Source organism: Gorilla gorilla, chromosome 18 (assembly GCF_029281585.2).
Source record: "Gorilla gorilla gorilla isolate KB3781 chromosome 18, NHGRI_mGorGor1-v2.1_pri, whole genome shotgun sequence".
Classification (NCBI taxonomy): domain Eukaryota; kingdom Metazoa; phylum Chordata; class Mammalia; order Primates; family Hominidae; genus Gorilla; species Gorilla gorilla.
This window is the reverse complement of record NC_073242.2, coordinates 95,550,648-95,571,256: the sequence shown is the minus strand read 5'-3', so window position 1 is coordinate 95,571,256 and position 20,609 is coordinate 95,550,648. Positions and strand designations below refer to the sequence as shown.

The 20,609-nt window shown below is 53.1% G+C and overlaps 1 protein-coding gene across 1 annotated transcript in view; it reads right to left on the bottom strand.

Moving 5' to 3' along the window:
- BEAN1 (brain expressed associated with NEDD4 1) overlaps window positions 1–19,704 on the bottom strand; it is a 58,363-nt gene extending 38,659 nt beyond the window's left edge. Inside the window, exons 1-2 of the mRNA XM_055366087.2 lie at window positions 19,631–19,704; window positions 9,389–9,495 (exon numbers count right to left, since the gene is read on the bottom strand). Of these exons, the coding sequence (XP_055222062.2) occupies window positions 9,389–9,413 (25 nt within the window). The 5' untranslated portion in view covers window positions 9,414–9,495; window positions 19,631–19,704. The remainder of the gene's footprint in view (window positions 1–9,388; window positions 9,496–19,630) is intronic.
- Window positions 19,705–20,609: the final 905 nt, after the last annotated feature.

Sequence of the window (20,609 nt, the reverse complement as noted above, 5' to 3'; positions counted from 1 at the left end):
TTTTGTAGAGACAGGGTCTTGGTATGCTGCCCAGGCTGATCTCAAACTCTTGAGCTCAAGTGATCCTCCTGCCTTGGTTTCCCAGAGTGCTGAGACTACAGGTGTGAGCCACCACAGCTGGCTGAGTTCCTCTCTCTTGTCTTTGAAGCATGCAGGCTGCATGCTTCTGCAGTGACACCTGCAGAGGACAACCAGGCTTTCCCAATCACCTAGGCACAGGTCCAGATGCAGAGCTGAGAATCAGGGTAGCTAATTTAGGGTAGCCCTTGGCAGAGAAACAGAAATGTCCTTACTCATTCCTGTTAGTAGGAAAATCCCTCCCCCAATGCACTTGGCTTTGGGGTGCCATGGGTGACGACCCCAGGGGATCTTGCTTTCCCTGGCAAGACTTCTAGATACAGAAATCATTTTGCCCTTCACCAGCCCAAGACTCAGTCTTTTGACCCTTCTCTTCCCCACATTCCCACACTTGCTCCCTGGGTGATCTCATCCCACTTCACAGCACTGAGCAGCATTCACACACTGACAGTCCTCAAATTTACATCCCCAGCTCCAGACTCTTCTCTGAACCCCACATTCATGTACCCAACTGTCTGCCCTGTATCTCCACTCCAACGCCTGCAAAGCGTCTCAGACAAAACATGTCAAAACTCTGCATCTTGACTCACAGTCCCCCACCCAACCTGCCCATAATATTCCCCATCTCAGCAAATGGCAGCTCAGTCCTTCACGTTTCAAGCCCCAAACGCTGTCCTTTTTGACCCCTTCCTTATCCACCCCAAATCCAATGAATTTGCAAATCCTAACAGTTTCACCTTCAAATCTGATCCCATATTGACACTTCCATTATGAACCTCCTGGTCCAAGGTACCATCGTCATCACCTAGACCACTGTCCCCCCTTTTGTTTTTTTTTAGACAGAGTCTCACTCTAAGAGTCTCGCTCTATCACCCAGGCTGGAGATCAGTGGCATGATCTTGGCTCACTGCAGCCTCTGCCTCCCAGGTTCAAGCGATTCTCATGCCTCAGCCTCCTGAGTAGCTGGGATTACAGGCGTGCCCCACCACACCTGGCTAATTTTTGTATTTTTAGTAGAGACGGGGTTTCACTATGTTGGCCAGGCTGGTCTTGAACTCCTGACCTCAGGTGATCCATCGTCCTCGGCCTCCCAAAGTGCTGGGATTACAGGTATGAGCCACCTGGCCTGGACCACTGTCTTAACCTCCTAATTGGTCTACTTGCTTCCAACTGGGTCCTCCTCTAGCCTCTTCTACTACAACCAGGATGATCAGGTCCCTTCTCAGCTCAAACCCCTCCAATGACTACTTGATTAGATGCCAAAGTCCTCCCATGGTTTCCAAGACCCTACATCATCTGGTCCCTACTGCCTCTGGTACCTTTCCTCTCCTCCTCTTCAGGCACCCTGGCCTTCATGCTGTTGATGGATCAAGCCAAACCTGCTCCTGATTCAGAATCCTCTGCCTGGACCCTCTTCATCTAGACACCTGTATGGCTCCCTCTCTTCCCTCTAGCAACTTCTGTTCCAGTGTTACCTTCTTGGCGAGCCTATGCCCTGACCCATCACCTCACTCTGCTTTTTTTTTTTTTTTTTTTTTTTGAGACGGAGTCTCACTCTGTTGCCCAGGCTGGAGTGCAGTGGTGTGATCTCGGCTCATTGCAAGCTCCACCTCCCAGGTTCACGCCATTCTCTTGCCTCAGCCTCCTGAGTAGCTGGGACTACAGGCGCCCACCACCACGCCCGGCTAATTTTTTGTATTTTTAGTAGAGACAGGGTTTCATCGTGTTGGCCAGGATGGTCTCAATCTCCTGACCTTGTGATCTGCCTGCCTCGCCTCCAAAAGTGCTGGGATTACAGGTGTGAGCCACCACGCCCGGCCACCTCACTGTGCTTTTTTTGTCTTTGTAGCTCCTCCCCCAATTTGACATATTAGATATTCATTTGTCTGTTTGTGTCTGTCTCTTCTGGCTATGTTGGCACCATAAGAGCTGGGACTTTGCTTTGTTCAAGGCTGTAACCCTGGCACCCAGAAAGATTTCAGCATGTAGCAAATGCTCAATAAATATTTGTTGAACGAATGAATAAATGAATGGAAGAGGATGCCTGATATCAGGGATGACTGTCCACAGTTTACAACAGGAACCATGATGGGGCGGTGCTGCAGATAACCAAGCCTCAGGCTTCCTTCTGGCTTGTGGAACCCATGGCCAGCTTGAACTGGAGGGCGGCAATGCTCCCGCCACAGTGCTGGGCATTTGGCACATATTAGCTCAAGCCCCCACCTCCCGCTCATGGCAGGTAATCCTCATGGTAACTCTCACAGCACCGGGATACCCCCATTTTACACCTGGGGGAACTGAGGCTCAGGGAGGTCAGGTAGTACACAAATGACGTGAGCAAGATTCAAACTCAGGTCTGTGTGCTCCAAAACACAGCTCCAGTTACCCTCTTCTGGGCTGTTGGCGAGAAAGACACAGATCAAGTCAGTGTCCTCAAGCCCCAGTTCCCAGAAAGACCTGCCAACAATTGCAAATTTCACAGATGGGTTAGGTCTTTGCCACCCACTCTCTCTGTCTTCCTCCCCTCCATCCTCCCCCTGCACTGTGACCAGCAGGGACCACCGAGGGGACCTGCCTCCAGCCACCTGTGATTGGCTGGCTCCACCTGCAGCCTCAAAGCCCCTCTACAAGCCATGGAGGCTGATGTTCCTCTGGCCTGCAGCCCTCACTTGCCCTTTGTCCTGGAGGGAGGTCAGGAAGGAGGGGCTTGAGACCTCTCTGTGAGGAAAGGGAAGAATCAGATTGGGGAAAATCTAAGTTCAGAGAACAAAGGGAACTCTGGGGAAGAGCTCAGGAAGCCCTTCCTCGGGGCATGGTGGACACAGGGGAAGAGCCACCCAGCCGCTATCAGGCAGGGCTGCCACCAGGGACAGTGAGCTCACCACCAGGGGACAGTGAAATGCAAGCACTTTGCCAGCATAGAGTGCTCTGCAACAGTTGGGGCTATTAAGACTGCATTTAGTCCTCCAGCCAGGTTGAATGCCCTCTTGCCAGAGACCTGAATATGATATGATTGTGCACTGAAAATTAAGATAAGCAGGCTGGGTGCGGTGGCTCATGCCTGTAATCCCAGCACTTTGGGAGGCCGAGGCAGGTGGATCACTTGAGGCCAGGAGTTCAAGACCAGCCTGGTCAACATGGTGAAACCCCATCTCTACTAAAAATACAAAAAATTAGCTGGGGGTGGTGATGGGCACCTGTAATCCCAGCTGCTCGGGAGGCTGAGGCAGGAGAATCACTTGAACTGGGGAAGTGGAGGTTGCAGTGAGCTGAGATTGTGCCACTGCACTCCAGCCTGGGTGACAGAGCAAGAGTTTGTATTAAAAAAAAATTAAGATGAGCTAGCAATAAAATTAAGATGAGCTATCAAATGCCGAGTACTCACTAGGGTCAGACTCTGTGCTAGACCAGAAAACTGTGAGGAGGGGCAGCTAGGATGTTCAGGGGCCATGAAGTCCTGCGGCAGAGTGGATTCCTCACCCCTGCTGTGGCAATGAAGGAGTAGATTTGGCTCCACCCTTGTCCTTTTTCCAGCTGTGGTTTGGCTAAGATTGAGCCCTGGACAAACTCACTTGGGGCGTAGCCCTGACCCCACCATTTTCTAGCTGTGCCATCTAGACTAATTTCTTCATCTCCTTTAGCCTGAGCTTCCTCATTTGTGGAATGGGCACACTGACCCCTCCCTTGCAGGACTTCTTCAAGGAAGCAAGGAGGCCACATAAAGAAATGATCATAAGGCCTCGTAAATCCTTCACCTGTGATATCTTATTTGATCCTCACAGCAACCCTCAGAGACAGAGCACTGGCTGAAGTCACTCCCTCCATCCCCTTGCTCACTCCAAAGTCACACTTCAGCAAAGGATGGATAATGGTTTCATTTCACAGGCTAGAGATCATTGGGCAGTGTCTGCATGTGTTCTGGCTCAGTGGGAAAGAGTGCTACAATTGATTAGTGATGTCTGCTCTGAGCACAGAAGTGGTGAATTTTGCAGTGTGTGCCATCGTTTGTCCTCCTTGCCCTCAAGTCCTTTCTTCTATTGGTAGCTAGGTCTCTGCAGAGATAACTGTCACAATGAGCAGAGCAAAAAACACCAACATCTGGTCTGAACCCCAAATTCATCTCCAAGAGTCCCTATCTCTCTCTATTTCCCCCTCTCCCTCAATACAGACCTGTGTAGGGAGAAGGTAGCCAAAAGGACAAGACTTTCAAATTTCTTGAGCATCTTCTCAGTGCCAGGCACCAAGCTAGACTCTCCGTGTAGCATGTCAATTTCGAGCACCAAACCAAAAGGGTGCTATTGTTATTCCCATTTTATAGATGAGCAAATTGAGGTTTTTAGAAATTAGGCTGCTTGCTCCAGCTGATAAGAAGCAGGGTCAGGTTGCACTGGAACCCACACACTGTATATCATACCATCTCTAAGGGAGACCTAAGCCCACCCAGAGGCCCTGCCTGGCTGTGATTCCTGCCAGCCTGCAGGCAGCCACCATGAGCCCAGCAGAGACAAGCCCCACTTGACTTCTCTGTGGATGATCAGATGCTACCTCCCACTCTTCTTCTTCCTGCTTTGCTACAGACTTAGTCTCTTCTGGGACCCCCAAACCCCTCCTTCCTTAGATCTGTTCCCAAAGGCCAGAGGGAGGCGGGCTGCCCCATCTTTCAGGGAGCTCCACGGAGCTGCCATCAGCTGGTGGCAGAAAGAGGTTGTGAAGCATCTGTTCTTGGAGCCTGCATCCTGGGGGAGTCCTGGGCCACCTTTCCCAGCTGGGACCTGATGGAGAAGGCTCTTCCACCTCCAGCCTTCCTGAAGAGCCAGGCTGGTTCTCCTACTCACTCAATACTTGAGGCAGGTCCTCTGAAGGCTGGGAAATGGCTCACAGGCTTGGTATTTGCTGGCAGAGAAACTGATCTCCCTCTTGCAGCCACTTGGCCAAAACCCCTCTGGGCTGCCCTGGGTCAGGGTTTGACTGCCTCCCCCTTTCTTGTTTTTGCTTCCTTCCTCTGCCTTGGTCTTCTCATCTGCCGAATTGAAAGGAGGGAGTTAATAAGAGCTGCTGGCACTATCTCCATGAGGGGCAGGGATGAGCTGAAATGCCTGAAAGTAAGACGGCGTTGAGGGGTGGGGAAGCTGGGGTGTGAGCAGTGACTAGGAGGGGTCAGCCCAGCCTGGCCGATTAATGCCTGCTGGACTCCTGAGGGGCTGATGGACAAGCCTGCTCCCCCAGGGCCTGCAGCCATGGAAGCTGGCAGACCTGGGTTACAGGTGGGCTGGTGCCGCTCACCTTGCCACCCTGCACTTGGTGGGCATAGCTGTTCACTCTCTCCAGACCTCACGTGCACTGACTCCTAGGGGCAGGGTCTTGCTTGGGAAACGTTTGGGCTTGTTTTACCTTCTGCAGACTTTTCTGGCTACTCTTCTAAGCTGGCAGGGAGTAGGGGTGGAGAAGCCCAAATGGGAACAGGCTGGGGCTCCTACTCTAACTTTCCCATTTTGTGGGGGCTTCAGTATCTTCACATGTATCTGGCAAGCTTATTTCGGGGGCTAAGGAAGTTAAAGGAATTCTGTATGTTTCTAAGTGCACAACAGCTCCAGATCTGGAATGAGGAATTAAAAACAGGGGTGTGTGTCCATGTGAGTGCCCTCCTGGGATTTCCGGGTTTCCTTCCTGAGTGTTCCTATGTCTGTTTTGGGGGGTCTTGAGCGCTCAGGGTCCAGCATCCCTCCCAGAACCTGTGTGAGGGCCTCTGGTCTGTGAGCCATGGAGGCTGTCCACAAAGCATCTGCTTCATCTCGACTCATTCGCTTGTTCAGTTGCTCAATAAACACTGAGCACCTCCTATGTGCCAGGCACTGAGCACGGTGCTGCGGGCGAACTGGGAACCCAGCAGGCATGGCCCCTGCTTCCTGGATGTTCACCATCCACCGGCGGCACGAACAAGTGAACACGCAGAAGAGACTTAATGAATGAGCAATTTCTAGATTGATCTGAAGTGGGGGCCAAGATGGGGGCCAGGTCAGAATGATGATCTGTTGAGCCAATTCAGAACCCCAAGGGTCTCCTTGGGCAGCTGGCAGTGATGGATGTATGATAGGAGGGGAACTGAGGTTCATTTCCAGATTTCTGACTTGAGCGCCCCAAACCAATACAGCAAAATCAAGCAAAGCTGGCCTAGAGAGGAAGACAAAGAGTTCAGTTTGGGTCAGGTTGAATCTCAGGTTAGGGATGGGGGCTGCCCAAGGCAGACAGACAGCAGGAGGAAGAAGGAATAGAAAGCCCAGGAAGAAACTAGGGTGGGAGAGACTGTTGGAAGCTACCGGCCTAGAGGCAGCAGCTGAAAGCGGTGAGGCTGAGAAGGTCTGGCGCATGCACAGCGAGAAGGGCGGGGGCTGCACTGGAGCCCTGGGGGCCCAGCATCCCAGGGCAGGTGCAGGGAGAATCCCTGCTCTTCCACCACCGCCAAAGGAGACCACGAATGGAAGGTCAGATGGTCTGAGAGGCCGGCTGGAGGACACAGGGAGGACTCTGAGTCAGGGAACCCAAAGCAGGAGAAGTCATCACAAACAGAAGCACCCAGCAGGGGCCAGGCACTGTGGCTCACGCCTGTAATCCCAGCTCTTTGGGAGGCCAACGCAGGCAGATAACCTGAAGTCAGGAGTTCGAGACGAGCCTGGTCAAATGATGAAACCCTATCTCTATTAAAAACAAAAAAAACTTAGCCAGGTGTGGTGGTGGGCACCTGTAGTCCCAGCTACTCGGGAGGCTGAGTCAGGAGAATCGCTTGAACCTGGGAGGCGGAGCCTGCAGTGAGCTGAGATCATGCCACTGCACTCCAGCCTGGGTGGCAGCGTGAAACTCCATCTCGGAAAAAAAAAAAAAAAAAAAAAGAAGTACCCAACAGGGTGAGACGCAGCTGAGAAATAGAAACCATGGAATGGTTTTAACTACACAGAAGTTGATGGGATGTTGGGGTGCGGGTGCACGAGCCAGACTGGACCCAGACTAAAGCTGATTGTGGGTGCTGGAAGGGGACACCAGGTGCTTCTTGCACAAGTTCAGACTGGACAATGTGAGAAGAATTTGGCAGAGACAATGACAGAGTCTCCATGGAGCCTCGCAGCAGTCCTGAGCTCCTGGAATCCACTGGGCTTGGTGGACCCCTTTGTCTCAGAGATATGTCTGGGTCAAAGTCATGGAGGGATCTGGTGGCAGAGTCAGGGGCTTCAGCTTCTCCCTGACCAATGGCCTCTAGCTCCTCCTCCAGGGTGTTTAATTATGTGTTTATTCACTCAACAAACATTGAGTGCTTACTGCATGCTAGGTATTGGGTCTTTGGGGAAGGGGGAATTTCAGAGATGTGCAGGAGCCACTTCTAAATGGCCTCGAATGTCAGTGACCACACCCTGGAGTCCTCAGGAGGTGGATATGCAGAGGGCTGCCCTGCAGGGATGGCCTCTGTTAGTGAGATGGACCCAGCTTCCAACGGCCTGGGGTTCACCCCAAAAGGTTCTGGAAAGCCCTCTGCACTCAGCATCCCCAGCCTTGACTTTTCCCAGGCTTCTCCATGCTGGGCTGCTCCTGCCTGGCCAGAAGATAGGGCCAAGAACGTGACCATCCCAGCGCTCTGCAGGGCAGGTGTCCCTGGGCTCTGGGGTGCCCTGAATAGCAGTCTCCTCTCCTGGCCTGGGACTCGGGCTTTCCTTTCCTGATCATGCCACAGCAACAGTGACAACAGCAACAACAATTTGTTGAGCCTGTACTATCCATCACTACCCCTCCTCGGGTACCCAGAGCAGCCAGGCCGAGCTCCACCACCCTCTGGACACTACTCTTTGAACAATGAACCCCACAGCCAGCTCATCCCCCTGGCGTGCCTGGTGATGATCTCACCCAGGTGGGACATGCCAGTGTCCCCTACCTCCCACTGCAGCTGTCCCTTGATATCCAAATGATTTAACAATCAGGGCTTCGACTTTTGGAAGAGAGGCCCCCACCCCATGATCCATGTAAACAATGGCACAGATTGGAACAGACAATGGCGAGTTGGGGAGGCATTACCCAGAGTGAGCAGGGGAGCGGGGAAAGGGTCCCCCTCTGAGGTTAGGGTCTCTGATTTCACAGACTCACAGTCCTGACTTATCAAGGAGAAGGGACAGGGCAGTCCTGCATGTCTCCCCAAATTATAGCGAGTGGTGGTGGTTTGTGGGGGGCTCAGGGAACATCATGGAAGAAAGCAGGTGGCTGCTGTGGGAGAAGTGAAAGGGGCCCTGGGGCAAGGGTGGTGGCACGAGTCGAGCGGGTGGAGACTAGGGGAGAAGTCAAGGGGGCTGCAGTCTTGGACATCAGGGGTACCCCTGGCTGATTCCATCACTTGGACTCAGGGGCCTCAGGGAGCCATGAGAAGACTGCCGACGGGCAAGATCATCTACCGGCTTCCGCGAATGAGGAACTTCATGGTGGGGATGCTCGGGATGGGTTTCCTTAGGAGAGTAAACCCCGAGAAGTGTGTTCTGGGGAACACCAATCCCATGAAACATTCTTTGTGGTTAATGTTTGAGAGGAGCAGTGGGTTTTCTCTTACCTATGGGAGCCTCACAACACACATCACCATGTTATTATTTGTTTTCTGAGACAGAGTTTCGCTCTGTCACCCAGGCTGGAGTGCAATGGTGCGATCTCGGCTCACTGCAACCTCTGCCTCCCGGATTCAAGCGATTCTCCTGCCTCAGCTTCCTGAGTAGCTGGGATTACAGGCGCCCACCACCATGCCCAGCTAATGTTTGTATTTTTAGTAGAGACGGGGTTTCACCATGTTGGCCAGGCTGGTCTCAAACTCCTGACCTCAGGTATTCCATCTGTCTCGGCTTCCCAAAGGGCTGGGATTACAGGCATGAGCCACCATGCCGGCCACACATCACCACATTAAAAGGTCAGGAAAGTCTTGCAGGAGCAAAACTTTCTTAACATGACTCCCCCAGCATTTTTCCCACTTACTTGGCCATGGAGTCTTTTATTTGTGTGTGGGAGTGTGTCATCCCATTAACATCCCTCAGAGGAACTCCGATCCACACTTCGGGAAGGGCTGATACAAAAGAATGGGCCAAAGTGCGATTCTCAGTTCTCAGGGAGCATCTTGCAGACGTCAGGGGTCTTCCGTGTTGCCCTCTCCCCACCCAGCATGCCACATTAGCCTCTGGTTGGACCCCTGCAGTTCTTTGGCCAAACACCTCAAGCCGTTCTCTGCAGCTCGACTCCAAGCTCTGCCCTTGCCTGGCCCCGAGTGGTGGAAGGATGCGGGGAGGAAACTTACAGGGGCAGGGACGTTTGAAGGACATGTAATCCTTGGAGCAGAACAGCGGAGCCAGCCTGCCCACGGGCACAGCTCTGACTTCTCGCAGGGAAGGCCCCTCCACTCACCTGCGGAGACACAAACAGGCAGGTTTTGGGGGGCCCATGGCACACCCACAGCCCCTGCAGGCTGGGCGCTCACATCTCCTGAGCTGTCAACCTCTGTGGGAGAGGATGGTCACTTCTTTGAGAGCACGTGCCTAGTCTGGGCAAGGGGCTGGGGGACCTCTGGGCTGTAGAATGGGGAGAGGGACACAGGGGTAGGGCAAGTGTGTGTTGGGATCCCAGTGGTGGGGGGTGGTGGGGAGGAGATATCTCTCTTGGGTGGATCTTTGAGTGGGAATTAGGATCCCAGAGTTCTTCTGTCTCATGATGAAAATGTGAGATCCCACTGCTTCGGACAACTTCAACAGACCATGGCATCATGAGCCACTTGGAACTATCAGGGCTGGGAACACTGAGAACTGGAGAGGTGAGGGGCTAGTTCAAGCTCTCACAGCGGGCTTTTGAAGGGTGTTCATTGACACCTAGCTCAAACCATATTATTATTATTATTATTATTACCCCAACATAAATAAGAGGAGGATGCTCTTTTCATCCCCATTTTATAAACAAGGAAGTTGAGGCTCAGTGGTTATGCAGCTTGCCCAAGGGCACACAGCTTCTAACTACTGGCTGAGACTTGAGTCCAGATCAGTTTGACTCCAGAGCCCACACTGTCAGCCAGCACAATTCTTTAGAAGGCATCTGTATATTAAATTACCGATTCAGAAACAAAGGCCTACAGAATGAAAATGCTTCTTTCTCTCTCTCCCCGCCCCCCAGTATGAACCTGATGAACAAGTGGATGTCTAGAGCAGTGAGGGAGGGCCAGGTCACTTTGACTCCAATTTGCAATGGAGAAAACATTTTAAAAAGGTAACTCATGGCTGGGTGCAATGGCTCACACCTGTAATCCCAGCATGTCGGGAGGCTGTGATGGGAGGATTGCTTGAGTCCAGGAGGTCAAGGCTGCAGTGGGCCATGTTCACACCACTGCACTCCAGCTTGGGTGACAGAGTGAGACCCTCTCTTTAAAAAAAAAAAAAGGGGGCTGGATGCAGTGGCTCACACCTGTAATCCCAGCACTTTGGGAGGCCGAGGCGGGCAGATCATGAGGTCAGGAGATTGAGACCATCCTGGCTAACACGGTGAAACCCTGTCTCTACTAAAAAAAAAAAAAAAAAAAATACAAAAAATTAGCCGGGCATGGTGGTGGGCGCCTGTAGTCCCAGCTACTCAGGAGGCTGAGGCAGGAGAATGGCGTCAACCTGGGAGGCAGAGCTTGCAGTGAGCCGAGATCGTGCCACTGCACTCCAGCCTGGGTGACAGAGCGAGACTCTGTCTCAAAAAAAAAAAAAAAAAAAAAAAAGTAGCCCATTCTCCCATGTTGCTGAAGATCTGAATTGGTTCATGTCTCCCAAGGGACATGAGGCTGTAGGAACAGGAGAGAGATAAAGTTTTTATTTCTAGGGAGTGTGGTCACTTGCTTTGCAGAAGCGAAACTACACCTGTGGGCATTGGTGAGCAGAGATCATGAGTGCCAAGCCCTGTGGGCTTTTGCAGGGCAAAGCTGGCAGCCCTAAAGCCAATGGGAAAAGAGTTTGCCCCTGCAGGGGTCATGAGGGGGGTATATATCCCTCATCCCTAAAGCAAATTGAAGCTTGCCATCCCTGCTTGGTAGGGGCTAAGAAGAATATGAGGACACCAAGGCTCAGAGAGGCAAAACACTGCCAAGAAGTGGCAGAGCTGGTATTAGCACTGAAGGATTAGACTTTTGAGCACAGACTCTCCAAAGACAGTTCTCTGATTCACGTTAAATAGAAAAACCAGTTATTTTGGCCAGGCGTGGTGGCTCATGCTTGTAATCCCAGCACTTTGGGAGGCCGAGGCAGGCGGATCATGAGGTCAGGAGATCGAGACCATCCTGGCTAACACAGTGAAACCCCATCTCTACTAAAAATACAAAAAATTAGCCAGGTGTGGTGGCATGTGCCTGTGATCCCAGCTACTCGGGAGGCTGAGGCAGGAGAATCGCTTGAACCTGGGAGGTGGAGGTTGCAGTGAGCCGAGATCATGCCACTGCACTCCAGCCTGGGTGACAGAGTGAGACTTTATCTCAAAAAACAAAAACAAACCAGTTATTTCTCAGTGCACTTTGGCTGCATTTCCCTACAAGGAAGCCTTCTGGGCACTGGGGCCTCCAGCTGTGGCTCACATTCACCAAATACCTGCATGTGCCTAATGTCACCAATGGTACTGCAACAGACTTTTGAGGTGGGGGACATCATTTCCATTGTGCAGATGAGAGAACAGGCTCAGGGAAATAACCCATCCAAGGTCACAGAGAAGAGATGGAGGAAGAGCTGTGTGCAGAGGGACTCTGTCACCCCCAGTGCCTCTCAGTTACCGCCAGGGACACCCCCAGAGACCGGCTGCCCTGATGCTCTGGCTGGCCTGCTTCCTAGACACCCTGGGCTGATCATCCTTCTGGGCTGTTCCCTCTCCCTAGCATGCCATTCCTTCCACTTGGCAAACTCCTATGTAGCTGTCAATACCCAGATCAAGACACCTCTTCAGTGAGGTCCTCCTTGACTGGTGGAGACAGAATGATCACTCTGGCTGTGTTTCTGTCACACCTGGGTGCCCTTCCAGGACAACTCTGGATCTAAATTATTCTAGACCAGTAGCTCCTCGAGGGCATGGAGGGTCAGTGTGGCCTCTGCAAACTAGCTCAGGGTTGGGAACTGAGGGGAAGTTCAAAAGTGCATGGAAACACTAGAGCAAGCCAACCTCAGCCTGATGCAAGCGCACGACTGAGGGGTGGAGGCTGCCTTTCAAAGGTGCTTGGCTTGCTGAAGAGGAGGATCTCTATGCAAAAAGCTGAGATGCTTCCCAGGCATCTTGTCACCATTGCTGACCACAATGCCAACAGTAACCCGGGCTGCCACTCCCTGCCTCCTGCAATGCCATCAGCACTTTAAACACAGCCTCCCGCTGCAACCTCCTAGCACCCCGGGCTTGCATCCATTGATTCATTTCCCAAGCACCTATGCGGTGTCCCACAAAACCCTTGGAAAACACATGGAGGGACTTTGGGGGGGTCCTAAAATAGGAGCTGGACTTTCAACCTGGCTGCCTGTTTCCTTCTCCCTTCCCCCACTCCAGGATTTCTGCCGGAGGACCCAGAAGAAAACCACTCCCTGGTGGCATCAGACCCTCTGCTAGGGTAGAGCTTTGTCGGGGTCATCAAGACAAAGGAGCTGGGTGTGGGGGTTCCAGGTAAGCAAGTGCCCATCCTGGTGTCCCACACGCATGTGACTGAAGTTGCTGTGAGGAGACAGCCATGAACGGCACAGATGGGCTGGGACTGTGGTTCCTTTGCCAGGGGTCGGGGTCGCGGTCGGGGTCGGGGGCAGGCCCACCCCAGCTGCTAGGCCAAGCGTGGTCACCTCTCCCCCTGCCCGCCTCTCTTTGAGCCCAGCATGCGAGGCTCACTCCTGCCAGTGACTCATCTCCGACTGGATTGTCTGGCTGGGAACTCGAGGGCGGGCGGGTGGCACTCCAGGCTTTGAAGTGGCTGAATGGTGTGTGGCAAGTCCACGTCATTCCCACTCCCCTTCACGTCCCCGCTCCGGGAATATCTCCACTCTGGGCTCTGCTGTGACACTCAGAGTTGGGCAGGGGAGCATGTGGCTAAGGGGAGAGAGCCTGGGTCTGCTGACGCGCCAGTGTCAGGGGATCCTCGTGGCAGGGGCTTACAGAGCTGGAAGGCCCCAGGAGCGGCCAGCCTCACACCATGGGTGGCAGACAGAGATAGGCTGTGGAGTGGGCTGGCCTTGTGAAAGAGGCCACAGGATGGCCACCTGTTTACACAGCCTCTGCTCAGTTGCTGCCACATGCTGTCAGCTTACTGGATCCTCAAAACAAATCCCCAATTCACAGATGACAACACTGAGACTCAGAAGAATAAGGGGACTGATGAGGTGGTGAGCCTCTGCCCCAAGAGGGTTCCTAGGAGGATTTGAAGCAGGATATTGGCTTGCTCAGCTATTCTCTCTTTAGGAAGGTGGAGGGGGTGCCAGGTGAGGGAAACAGGAGGCAGGGAGCATGGGAGGCTGTGGCCAGAGGTGATGGGGCCTAAACAAAGGCAACAGTGACTGCAGAGGAGGGGCAGAGGCTGCCATCACTGGTTCAAGCGTTTACTGAAAGTCTCAGCTGAGTGCAGTGGCTCACGCCTGTAATCCCAGCACTTTGAGAGGCCAAAGAGGGCGGATTACTTGGAGTTAGGAGTTTGAGACCAGCCTGGCCAACATGATGAAATCCCATTTCTACTAAAAATACAAAAAAATTAGCTGAGTGTGGTGGTGTGCGCCTGTAGTCCCAGCTACTCAGGAAGCTGAGGCAGGAGAATCACTTGAACCCGGGAGGTGGGGGTTGCAGTGAGCCAAGATTGCACTACTGCACTCCAGCCTGGGCAACAGAGGGAGACTCCATCTCAAAAAAAATAAAAATAATAAAAATGAATAAATAAATAAAATAAAGTCCCTGATGCAGCAGGTTTTAGGTGCTGGGGACAGACTGGTGAGCCACACTTTGACAGTCCCTTTCTGACTAGGACTGGAGATGCAATGGTAATGGTGAAGTCTGCAAGCTAACAGTACAGGAAAAACAGAAGCAGTGTGTGCAGGTGGGAATTGCACTGTTAGATGGTTAGATACAGCGGCTGCAGAAAGCCTTGGTGAGAGGGTGCAGGTAATCAGAGACTGGAGGAAGCAAGCTAGGTGGGCAGATACCTGGGGAGAGAGGATTCTGGGTACAGGTAGCAGAGAGGGCAAAAGACCCTGGGCGGGAACACCCTTGGTGGGTTTTAGGGACAGATGGATCTGATAGAGAGGGTGCGGAAGAAGGAGGAGTGTAAGGTGATTCCCTGTCTGCCTGGGTGACCGGCAGATGGTGGAGATGGGAGAGATGGTGACTCCAGGTCTTGACAGCTCAGACAATCACTGTGTCCCTGGCACTCAGCATGGTGCCTGGCATATAGGAAGTGCCCGTGACTGCTGAGTGAAGGCATGATGCCATGTCACAGGGGTTTCATGGATCTGCGGGTGTGCATGTGATTGTCTAGAGCCAGAAGGAAGTCAGAAATCCCAGGGACTTCGGTCAGTTGCACTGATCTTGAAAAGACTGCATCTGCCTCACCAAGGCAGGGGCTCACTTGTGAAGCTGCAGTTGGGGGTCCTCAGGCAGCAGGCAACACCTTTCTCCTGTCCCAGGAAGGTCTTCATGTGAGGTGAAACCCAGCTAGTAACTTCCCTAATAGAGAACATACCTTGGCCAGTGTGGATACCCTCATGTTTGTCATATGATTGAATAAAGGAATCTAAGAATTTAGGAGTGGGGGACAAAAGTAATGAGAAGCCAGTGGCAGAAGGCACTGAGGTGGGCAGAGGTGGGCAGAAGGCACTGAGGTTTGCAAACAGGTAACTTGGTCTTGATACTAGAAAAGGGATCCAGGTGTTTGGCAGCCTTCAAACTGAGGAGGCCTTCTTTGTTTGTTTTTTCAGAAAAAGTCTCAGTCTGTCACCCAGGCTGGAGTGCAGTGGTGCGATAACAATGACACCTCGTCTCTACAAAACATACAAAAATTAGCTGGGCATGGTGGTGCGAGCCTGTGATCCCAGCTACTCGGGAGACTGAGGCAGGAGAATCGCTTAAACCCAGGAGGCGGAGGTTCCAGTGAGCCGAGATCGTGTCACTGCACTCCAGCCTGGGACAGAGTGAAGCTCTGTCTCAAACAAACAACAAAAAAAATTAATAACATAAAGACTTTCAGTCCAGTCTAAAGATGACTTTCTGGGGAAAAAAAGAAAAAAAAGTAAAAAAGACTTTCAGTATAATGTTAAGGGGGGGAAAACCCTGTTATTTTTTAAAACACACACACACAACAGTTTGTAGAATTGTGCATATACCATATACCGTGATCCTTATTTTGTAAAAGAAAAAAAAAACTAGGGAATATATTAATACATAGCAAAAGATTAGAAAGGACAGAACACAGACAGAAAGAACACTAATGTGTTCATAGTCATTGTGCTCTCTGGGCGATGGTGGGATTAAGGAGGATTTTTATGCGTTTTACATTTTTAATGATTTTACAATTTATTTCTTACAATGAACATGTATGACTTTAATAACAATCTGAAAAATCATTAAAATGAAGACTCAAAAAAACATTTTGTGCTAACAAAATGAAAAGCAATTAAGTGAATAAGTCAGTGATCGTTAATTCATTAGAAGTTGTGGGGTTTTTGTTTGTTTGTTGTCAAGAGCCAGGGTTGCCTAGGCTGGTCTTGAACTCCTGGGCTCAAGAGATCCTGCCTCAGCCTCTGGAGCAGGTGACTACAGGCATGTGCCACCATGCCAGGGTGTTCTCAAGGAAAAATTTTAAGGCTAATCTAATTGCCTTTGAACATGTCATTTGTTATTGAAAAAATTTTTTTTAATTTACTTGTCATTGAACTCACTGATAAGCTTTATTATAATACTAGAAAAATAATATCCATTGTTTTTAACCTTTATCAAATTATCCTTGGCACTTGAGAAAGTCCTATTTGCCAAATATTTGAGGGAATGGTTTCTGCTATTAACTTAATGTTTTATTTTCAATCAATCTATACACTTGGCAAAAATAATAACAATAATAGACCATATGTTTGTAAAACACTTTATAATTTTGGAAGGCACAATAAGTGCTGGGTACTAGTCCAGGCTCTGAGGATATAGTGAACAAAACAGTCAAAAGTCCTTGTTCTTGCAGTGCTCACATTATATTGAAGTGGGCATACAATAGACAAATGAATAAGATATATAGATGTTGGAGGTAATAAGTGCTCTAGAGAAAAATGGAGAGAAGAAGGATAGGTAATGAACAGGGAACTGCTCTTTTAAATCAGTTTGATTACTGTTCAAACAGGAAAACAAAATACGAAGGTGTCTAAAAATTCTATAGCCTGTGGACAATTAACATATTCTTTTTCAGTTCTCAGACATAAAATGATTGAAGATGTACATGAAAGAATCATTCTAATAACTGATTACATGCCATCTAAATTACAATGTGGTAATTATCAGTTTTACAAACTCATACAATTAGGATGAGTCATAGTGATGTTTTAATTATTCTATACCTGGCAGAATTAGATAGTCCTTAAACGTTTCAAGCCTCAGTGTTCTCATCAATAAAATGGGAACAAGTATAGTTCCTAAATCAGAGAGCTGGTTATCAGAATTCAAAGAGAAAATGCATACGTTTAGGAAACAGCGTGTGCGCAATGCATGTTCACAATGTTGACACCGCAGACCACTGGCAGAGGTCCACTGGACATGGCTATGTGCTATCTGTATATGATTTCTTCATCCTCACACTATTCTGGGAGGTGTGTAACATTTATTCCCATTTTCAAGAGGGAACTGAGGCTTTGAAAAATAAGTCACCTTCCCAGAACCACATGCTATAAACCCAGGCGGTCCAGCTCCAAAAAACTGCTCTCAGCCGTGACTCTTGTTTGTGCCTGCTTACTAATGGACTGCAGAAGCCCTCCTGGCCTCAGTTTCTCCCTTTAGGAGGCTGACAGCAGATGCCCCTCACCCTATCCTCTGAGTACTTCCAGGGCAAGAGTTTCAGACAATGGTCCTCTGAGGGTGTCCGGCTGATTATTCCTAAAGCCTGACAGTAATGCCTGCATCCCCGTCACGTTCCCCACTGGCTGTGTTCCAAATCCTGAGCGAAGCAGGAGACTCAAACCTAATTAGTTCCTGATTAACTCCTTTGGGAAGATGAGGAGTGAGGATTTTGGAAGACACAGCGACGTGACCCCTAGTGGGTGAATGGGGAAGGGGAGGGGGAAGCTACAGAGGAAGAAGAGGAGAGAGGGAGATTCCATGTAGGAGGCCCCAGGTGGCAGCTCATCCTGCCTGTCTCACCAGGTGTACCCTGGCACCATGTGGACATGTTTCCTCATCTGAGATTCCTCCCCCATCCCTGTTCTGGGCAGCTGGGCCACAGGTGGCCAGGGACCAACATGGGTGTGAACTGGACCACTGCTTTCTTCCCATCACTCCTGCCCGCCCACCCGCTCCTTGCCACCTCCAGGATCCCAGCATCCTCCCCTATCCCCTGGGCCTATGCCCTGCTCTGCTCTGGGTCTAAGGTCCCAGCCACACAGACTGGAGCAAATCCCTTCCTGGGGACACCCTGCTCTGAAGTTTGAACCTCTCAGTCAATCACTGGCTCCATTTCCTCCCCGACATCCTTCATTTCTGGTGCCTCATGGCCCAGTTGCCTGGACGAATACATCGTAGTCTGCGAAGAATCAAGGCTGGGACCCCTCAGACCTCTAGGCTGTCTCCCTGGTGCTTCTTGCTGCCTGTCTGAACCGTCACCATCGCTGTGTCCAAGCCACCTGACAGCCTGATGGCTCCTCAGGGAAAGCAATCCTCCACCCGGGAGTGGAGGGAGGTGTTAAATTCCCTTGTACAGAGCTCGAGCAATGGGTGGGTGCCCCTCTCTGGGGCAGCGGACATCAGCCAAGGGCAAGGAGGAAAAGGGTGCACCTTACAGTCAGATGCAGCCTTTTCACCCTGGAGAGAGATGGGAGGTAGCAGGGGAGAACTGGGCTGGGTGGTAGAGAGCCTTGGAGGAGGGAGCGTCTGAGAAAGGGTGGGCCCTAAGGAGAAAGTTTTGCTTTGCAATTAAATGTCAACAGCTTGGGGAATTCAAAGGCCTCCTTGGAGGGGGCTGGGAGCACCACTTCAGATTCAGAGGCACTCAATCTCAGCATCTACTGGTGCTGGACACCTCATGACACCTGTAGCCCACCACAATCGACCACTGGCTGCGTGCCAGGCACCAGGCTACATACCCCCACAGCATCATCTCATTTAATCCTCCCAATTCAGCTTCCCCATGTTCCAGATGGGGAAACTAAGGCTCAGAGAGGTTTGTGTCTTGCTTAAGGTTGTACAGCCAGGAAGTCAGCCAAGCCCACCTTCTGGTTCCAAATCCCTTAAACATCCCGCTCACAACAGACTCCTGCTTACTTTCAGATGAGGAAACTGAGGCACAGGGTGGTGAAGTCTCTCGTTCCAGCAGAGCAGTTATGTTTGAGGAGTGAGTCCAGAGCGGCATGCTCTCGGCAGGGGCTCATCGGAAATCGTGGCCCAAGAGCAAGGATCCCTGAACCCCTGCCTCTCACACCAGTTACTTGTGTCCTCCCTTTCCCAGCCTGCGCCCGGCCACCCACGCCGGCACCCGCCCGAGATGGACAGGGCAGTCCCTGGTCCTCACCGGTCTCCAGCCTCCAGACCGCAGAGCCCGATAGGGAAGGAGGAAGGGCAGCGAGAGTCAGCCGGGTGTGGGGTGGGCCCTGCCCCTGGGGAGCGGCGGCGGTGCCACTCAGCGCTGCGCAGCCAGCCTGAGCTGCCGCCTTGCCTCGTACTCAGCCTCGGGTCCCTCTGACAGCGCAAGGGAAAGTCTGCCCCAAAGTGGGAGAAGGTGCGGAGGGCGCGCTCTCTCTCCCACGCTCGGTGCTGAGACAGAGGCACGGAGACAGGGGCATACCCCAGGCGACCTGCTCGTCGAAGGGTCAAACTTCCTAGCTCAAAGGGGTGCGGGTGGGTTCAAACTCCAAACTCCGCGAAGCCCCAGCCCCTTTCCTCTCCCACCCCGGCCGAGAGTGCGCCCTAGTTTTCCCTCCTTGGTTGGGTTGTTCAGGGGTCCCCAAAACCGAGGGCAAGCTGCTGGGGAGGCTGTCTTGGGTTCCCCAAATGGGGTTGATGCTCGTCGGGGACTCGAGTCAGGCAGAAAACCTGGATACCTCCCCTTCCCCGAGGCCCGAGGGCGCGATCAGGGTCAGCCTCGGCTCGCGCAGATCCCAGCGGCCAGCCCAGGGTCGAGGGTCCGCGGGAGACCCGGGATCCCGCTCCGTTCCGAGCGCGCTGCGGTTCCGTTCCGGACCGCGCATCCGCCCGCCCCGCGCACCTAGGCTCCGCGCGGCGCGCCCCCGGGTGTGTCGTTCGCCGGTACCACCGCAGAGCGCGGGGGAAGGGGGCCGGGACCCCCCGCCCGCCCCTCCCCCGCGCCGCCCAGCCCCACGCCCCTTACTCGGCTTGGCTGCAGCGCTCCGCTCCGTGCGCCGCAGTGCCGGCTCCAGCTTCGGCTCCAGCTCCGGTTCCCGCTCCGGCTCCGGCTCCCAGTCCGGTTCCCGCTCGGAGGCCACTGCGCTCGGGCTCGGGCGTCGCGGGGGGCGCGCAGCTACGCTTCGGCCTGCTGGGCGCGCAAGGGCGGGGCGGGGCGGGCCAGGCGGGGCCAGGCGAGCCGGACCGACCCGCCGCCCGCGATCCCGGGCCGAGGCAGCGGCGGCAGCGGCTTCCCAGGCCCCGGCCCCGGCCCTGGCCCTGCCCTGCCGCAGCCCCGCCCGGCCGCCCGTCGTCCCCGCGCCGCCGCCCACGCCACCGTCACCGGCCCCGGCCCCCCTCGGCGGCGGCGCGGCTCCCGGGCCTCAGCACCGCGGCGCCGCGGCCCGGGTCACTCCGAGATGCGGGGGGGGGGGGGGGGGGGGCGCGGGTGCGGGGGAGGGCCGAGCCGCGCCCCTTTGCGCACAGCCAGCCCGACACCCACACAGCAGCAGGCGGGGCAGGGCGGCGAGGAGGCCGGGAAATGCGGGAGGCCGACGCTCCAGTCAGACGTGTGAAGAGGACACACAGGCGTGTGTAGGGAATGACACACGGACGCGAGCGGGGAGCCACTGACACGTGCAGAGAAGGGTAGATAAACGAGGTGTCAGGGAAGGACAGCCAGACAGGTTGGACCGAGGCTAGGCTGGGCATTTGAGCAGGGGACCCCTGTCGCGTGCAAAGAGCAAAGTGCGGGATGGAGAGGGGGACCCAGCGTGGCTGGGCCGCTGGCAGGGGCAGGCGAGCCTGGCGGGGCTTCCCGCTCGCGGTTGCTGGCAGGTGAGTTTTGGGATTCCAGCTAGGCCTGGCCCAAACCTTCCTTCGGAGCCACCAGCAGGCCTGTTTCCTTCACCCCGTCACCCTCCCTGTGCCCCCGTTCCCCGCTGCCCAAACGTCAGGGCATAGAG